General features: G+C 45.0%; 1 protein-coding gene across 1 annotated transcript; it reads right to left on the minus strand.

The window, feature by feature from the left end:
- Positions 1 to 852: 852 nt before the first annotated feature.
- LOC310877732 (leukotriene A-4 hydrolase-like) lies at positions 853 to 2,706 on the minus strand (the record flags this gene model as incomplete). The annotated part of the gene is made up of 1 exon (XM_083791681.1): positions 853 to 2,706. One exon carries the CDS (start codon positions 2,704 to 2,706, stop codon positions 853 to 855), a length of 1,854 nt encoding a protein of 617 aa, XP_083647807.1.
- Between the last annotated feature and the right edge of the window lie 4,272 nt (positions 2,707 to 6,978).

A 6,978-nucleotide genomic window follows, 5' to 3' on the forward strand; every position in this document is an offset into this window, starting at 1 on the left:
CCTGTCATTCTACACTGGATACAATAAAACCAGAAATGACCGAACAATTCATGTCGTACAGGTTTCCCATGCGTGGGAGAATCACAGTGGCTGGCTTACCAGTAGTTAATTGGTTAGGTTAGTTTAACTTTATTAACCCCCCAGAGACACATGCATTACTGAGTGACATGTCCACCATTTCCTTGCCCCCTTTTTTTCTAGCCTCTGCTTTACTGGTGTGGCATAATTATTTTATCATTCAGCCACTTTGATAGAACTGCTTTTATTATATGTTTGGGTCACACAGGGTATCAGCACCATAGTAATACTCAAAGTTCTCTTCTGTGCTAAGATTCTACATACAGTAAGCTATGTGTTATCTTTCACTCACAATAAATGACTCTTCATGTGACCACCGCGCTCTGACTGTAGGTGCGCTACCCGTCAAAACGTTTCGGCTATGCAGCCTTCATCAGTGATGAAGGCTGCATAGCCGAAATAAATAAATGTTTTGAACTGAAGTCTTGGTGTGTGCGACTCACTACCGTTATTTTGATATCTTTCTTTTAGTCATCTGAAATGTTTTAGTTTTAGTCTAAGTTTTAGTTGACTAAATATCATAAGATTTTAGTCAACTAAGTTGATTTAGTCCACTAAAATGTATTTTGGCGGGGGCATAATTAATATTAGTAATGCCTAATTTATTAGGCTGACTGCCGAAAATAGCTAATCTACAAACTTGTATAGATTGGCAATTTTCGGAACATGACACCTGCACACAACCAAGCATAAAATAACTTTAGTTCTACTTTTTTTTGTCATCATAGCTTAGTTTTCATCTGTGAAAAACACTGGTACCACAAAGGAGCTGGTTTACAAAACAGTGCTCCGGTTGGAATCCAGCTTCAAGTCTTTGGCTACCAGCCCCGCTGTCACACAGTGCATGGCTGTGCGGTGAGCTAAGAAAACACGCACAGCCTCATCACGGTACGTGTCAAAGTTATACACGTCTCTGAAGAGAGGACGTGTGAACTTCATCCTCCCTTGATCTGTCGCCATCTTCAGTGCCGATGGGACCATGTCCTCCCACTTGGACCTCACACACAGTCGCAGCCACCTGAAACGGATCTCTGCATTCATGTAGGCGTTGAGTTTGTACACCTCCTGCATCTTCTGCACGTTGCTCAGTGGGAGGGGCTCCTCTTGTAGAAGGAGAGACAGGAACTCGATGAGCTGGTGGGAAGAGAAGGTCCTCAGGTCCGCTTCTTTGAAATCCCCAAGGTCTCCCTCTTTGGCCTGCACCCATCTCTGACACAGTGCAATGCAGGCATCAGCGAGTGTGGTGTCGTATTGTGATTGGACAGGGGGCATCCCAGGAGTGTGGATCCAAGCATTCCAGTCCACCTTGTTGAGAATGTCAGACTTGTCTTTGAAGTAGGTAAACAGGTACTTCTTCCATTCCTCTGTAGTGACGCTGCTGTGGGAAAACAGTTGGATGTAGGACTTGACAAAACCCATGAACACCTCTGGGCCACCCATGAGCTGTTCCAGATGGTAGAGCAGAGCAAAGCCCTTCTCATAGGGTACAGATGAGAAGGCATCTTCAGGGTCCACTTCATGCAGGCTGGGTACTAGATTGGTCAGAGGGTTGTTGGCCCCGAAGGTATTAACTGAATCCTGCAGGTCCTTCCAGCCTCCCATGGCTTTAAATTGTCTGAATTGCTCACTTACCATACACCTGCCAATCATCCTCTCCAAATAAACTGTGTGTCCCTCATTTAACCAGAAGTGCTCCCAGGTCTTATTTGTTACCAGGTTACCAGTCCAGCTGTGGGAGATCTCGTGGGCAATGACATTTGACAAGGACCTGTCTCCTGCCAGCAGGGTGGGTGTGGCGAAGGTGAGGCAGGGGTTCTCCATACCCCCATAAGGGAAAGATGGTGGCAGCACAAGGATGTCATAGTGGCCCCACACATATGGTCCTGCCAAGTCCTCTGCCGTCTTCAACATGGTCTCCGTCTCAGAGAACTCAAAAGCTGCCTTGTCTACAAGCTCCTTCTCGGACCACACACGAGACCTCTGCCCAATCTCTCTGCTCTCCAGAGCTCCCACCGCAATGGCAATGAGATAAGAGGGCATGGGTACTGGCTGTCTGAAACGGTAGATGATCCGGCTGCTGCCCTGTGGGTCAGGCTCCTGTCCTTCTCGCAAGGCACTCATCACTGCCACCAACTCGTTGGGGACAGAGATCTGAGCATAGTATGTGTGCTTCACAGAGGGGCTGTCCTGGCATGGGACCATGCTCCTGCAATGGTGAGGCTGGCATTGGCTGAAGAGGTAAGGGCTCTTCCTCCCAGCGGTCTGTTCAGGACTGAGCCACTGCAGCGCAGTTGAATTCGGAGAAGTTTCATAGCATACCTCCATGATTGCATGCTGTCCCCTGGAGAGGTCAAAGGGTATCGTAATCTCCAGAGGGGTCCCCTTGAAGTGGTGCTTTGGTCCCATAGTGAACTTGGCCTCCTGTCCATTTGCTGTCACGCTGAAGATCTTCAAATCTCTGGTGTCTAGGGTCAAAGACGAGAAATGATCCTCCAGGACTTCAATGGTAAGCGCAACTTTCCCTTTGATGATATGACTGTCAAAATCCACATGACAGGTAAGATTCAGATGCTTCGTGACGCATTTAGTGAGAGAGGAGAAAGAGCACGGATCCGAAATCGAGGCCATGGTAGATCCAGAACATGTCAGGGGGCGGACAGTCTACAGGGGTTTAAAAACTGCCTGCTGCTAACGTCAGCCATTCCCAAATATGGAAATGGCTGACGGATGGAAATGGCATTACACATTGTACTCATCGTCAGATTGAGTACACAGACTGTCTGTCTGTCTGTCTGTGGCCCTTTTATGCCCTTATATGGCGATCTCTGTAATCCCTGTCTGTCTGTCTGTCTGTCTGTCTGTCTGTCTGTGTTGCTTTCATGCCAATATGGACATCTGTCTGTCCCTTTAGGTCAATACGAATGTCCCTCAGGTTGTCTGCATGCCTGTATATAGCATGTGTTAGTTTGTTGACATGGAGACGTTCAGGCTGTGAAGATTCATAGAAGTGTCTGCACTACTTTAGAATAAAATAGTTTCCATATGGGCATGCAACGTTTGTTGTTTATATGAGCATGCATTTGTCTAGTCCATGGTCCACCGACAAGGAAACTTTTAATATATAAATTAAATATATATAAAAAAGTCACACTCGTGTGAACTTTGTGAAGTGAGGGGAGCTCTCATCATCATACATCATGTCATTCTGGCCAATCACAATTTGCGTCCTCACTTTTGTCTTCAATGTTTATGTTACGCAATATTTGTTTACACAAACACTCAAAATTGTCCATTCATTGTCAATGGCATTTAATGTTTTTGTAATTTGAGTTACACACACCAAAAGATGAACATAGGAGGTAGGTAGGTCAAAAATACATGGAGATACTTCCATGGTCTATAAATTTACCCCAGACTCACACACAATCAACATTTAACAACATTTTACAGTGAAATAAAGACACACATCCTAATCACAACATAAAAACAGCAATAAGGACACAACAGAGATGCTATGTTTGACGCATTGTTACAGATGGCCCCTTCGAATGGATGACATGGGGGAAGGCCTATAACTCTATGGGGAGGGCATAGCTGAACGGGTAGAGGCCGTGTCCCCCCCTCCCCCCCCAAATCCCACCATGGTTTATGTGTCCCTGAGCAAGACACTTAACCCCTAACTGCTCCCCTGTGTATTAATAGCATCCACTGCTCGTAACAGTTGGGATGGGTAAACCTTAACCCTAACCCAAAGGAGTAGGAGTAAATTATTATAATTATTATAGATGTGCACCTCTTTGCCACTAACGCAGCATGACTGCTGTAAGTCGCCTGTTATTTATGCTGCCATCCTTTACTGTAATACTGCTCCAATAAAGCTGAAACATCATTTTAAAAAGCTCTTTCCCATGGGTGCTGCAGCCCACTCTGCAAAACGTTCTTTCCTGGAATTTCATCAACTGCTTTCTCAATGGGTTTATTCTTTGACCTGCAGTGAATTCTGCTTCAATTCGACAGGGAGAGACAGACAGCCGAGCGTGACGTAAGGTTACAGTCTCAGGGTTTGCAGGGGAGCCGTGAAATCAGCCAATATTTGAAATTCATAAATGCCAACGTAGCTTGAAAGGATAAACGTAAGTCAATCAACCCCATCAGTTCCCATAGGAGACCTGCGTGTCTGTCATGGTGAATGAGTTAAGCTTTGGAGCTTTAATTCCTATTTCAGATTAAATCTTTGGAGATTGTACAGCATAGGGCACACAGTACACCATGAAAAGCAGTGCAGAACTAAATCTACAGTACAGTTATCCTAGTGCACTGTAAAGTCTTCAGTGTAAATTTAACTCTCATTGTGTACAAATGTACACTCTCACAGTTACAAATGGAATAATTAACACAGGGGTTTTTATTGTGTATGAGTGCAGTCACTCATTGTCACTTCACATTCTGGCATACTTTTACAAGGACAGGCTCCCATTACAAAGGGTAGATATAAATTAATTAATTTATAATATTTTGTATGCAACAAATTGCACAATTTGTTTTATTTGGCTCATAGGGAAACCTCCTTTGATGCTTTCCTATATAGCATTTTTGCAAATGGTGCCATAACTAGGTGACTAAAATGAACAGGGGCGTGCACAGATAGACACTAGGTAGTGACTAAAATGAACAGGGGCGTGCACAGATAGACACTAGGTAGTGACTAAAATGAACAGGGGCGTGCACAGATAGACACTAGGTAATGAACAGGGGCGTGCACAGATAGACACTAGGTAAAATGAACAGCGGCGTGCACAGATAGACACTAGGTAATGAACAGGGGCGTGCACAGATAGACACTAGGTAATGAACAGGGGCGTGCACAGATAGACACTAGGTAGTGACTAAAATGAACAGGGGCGTGCACAGATAGACACTAGGTAGTGACTAAAATGAACAGGGGCGTGCACAGATAGACACTAGGTAGTGACTAAAATGAACAGGGGCGTGCACAGATAGACACTAGGTAATGAACAGGGGCGTGCACAGATAGACACTAGGTAATGAACAGGGGCGTGCACAGATAGACACTAGGTAATGAACAGGGGCGTGCACAGATAGACACTAGGTAATGAACAGCGGCGTGCACAGATAGACACTAGGTAGTGACTAAAATGAACAGCGGCGTGCACAGATAGACACTAGGTAGTGACTAAAATGAACAGCGGCGTGCACAGATAGACACTAGGTAATGAACAGGGGCGTGCACAGATAGACACTAGGTAATGAACAGGGGCGTGCACAGATAGACACTAGGTAGTGACTAAAATGAACAGCGGCGTGCACAGATAGACACTAGGTAGTGACTAAAATGAACAGGGGCGTGCACAGATAGACACTAGGTAATGAACAGGGGCGTGCACAGATAGACACTAGGTAGTGAAATGAACAGCGGCGTGCACAGATAGACACTAGGTAGTGAAATGAACAGGGGCGTGCACAGATAGACACTAGGTAGTGACTAAAATGAACAGCGGCGTGCACAGATAGACACTAGGTAGTGACTAAAATGAACAGCGGCGTGCACAGATAGACACTAGGTAGTGACTAAAATGAACAGCGGCGTGCACAGATAGACACTAGGTAGTGAAATGAACAGGGGCGTGCACAGATAGACACTAGGTAGTGAAATGAACAGCGGCGTGCACAGATAGACACTAGGTAGTGAAATGAACAGGGGCGTGCACAGATAGACACTAGGTAGTGAAATGAACAGCGGCGTGCACAGATAGACACTAGGTAGTGAAATGAACAGGGGCGTGCACAGATAGACACTAGGTAGTGCTAGAGCACCTGCCCTTTTGCCCTCTGGACAGCAATGTGTCCTTTTGAAAGTTATTTTTTGTTGATTTTATTTTTGTTTTGTACAGTGTACAGTATGATGGCCCATGGTGACATCGATCCATTCTGGATTAAAAGCTTATAATATATTATTATATCAATACATTTCACACTCAATTAAGGCAGCCAGCGATTCCACACGCTGCACACAAGGTGCCCTTTTTCACTTGAGCCCTGTCCCTCAAAATGTCTGTGCACAGTGCACACCACTGAAAATGAACTGAAGAACCAGTAGAGAGCCTCTAAAGAATGTTGCAGGTTTTTTGTCCTCGACATGTGAGCTTGTAAATCGACTATTTTCGGAACACAACACTGTCGTACATCAAATTATTAATCAGGATTTAGAGTGTGTCAAGAGTGTCAGAGTTAAATGAACTGTGTAGATCTTTACAGTACACACTGACACAAATAGCCCGGGGACCACATCAGCTCACACACAAATACACACTGTACGTCAGCTGAGTGATTACCATGCTTCAGAAATAGCCACATCTGGAAAAACTGCTGTAAAATAACTTCTAACCGCCCGACTCCATCCATGTACAAACAACAATGCTCTTCAGAATAAGTTCTGAAGAGCATTGCTGTTTGTACATGGATGGAACGTCCTTCTACGGAGGGTAGCTCCATCAAACAATCTCCAAACATCCTGCCACCGCCAATCCTGCCATCTCCAACACTCAACCAAACACACTCAGGGAATGGGCTGGGGCTATACCACAGACCCGGGGAAGGGTAATGTAGACAGATGTTGATGGCCGGAGAAAAGGGGAAGTGGTTCAAATGGATTATCTCAGTCTGACCTATAGGGCTGGGCAATAAGGTCAATTACAATTTAGGCATTTAGCAGACGTTCTTATCCAGAGCGACAATAAGAGAATTGCATACATAGAATGCAGAGAGACAGTGTAGACTAGAGCCTCAAGAAACTATAGGATCCCTGCAGGGAAACCAAGAATCTGGCATAAGTCTAAAAATCACACCTGTGTGTAGTTGCCACTACTTTATCCAGCCAGT

Source organism: Protomyctophum parallelum (genome assembly GCF_964188405.1).
Source record: "Protomyctophum parallelum genome assembly, chromosome: 20".
Classification (NCBI taxonomy): domain Eukaryota; kingdom Metazoa; phylum Chordata; class Actinopteri; order Myctophiformes; family Myctophidae; genus Protomyctophum; species Protomyctophum parallelum.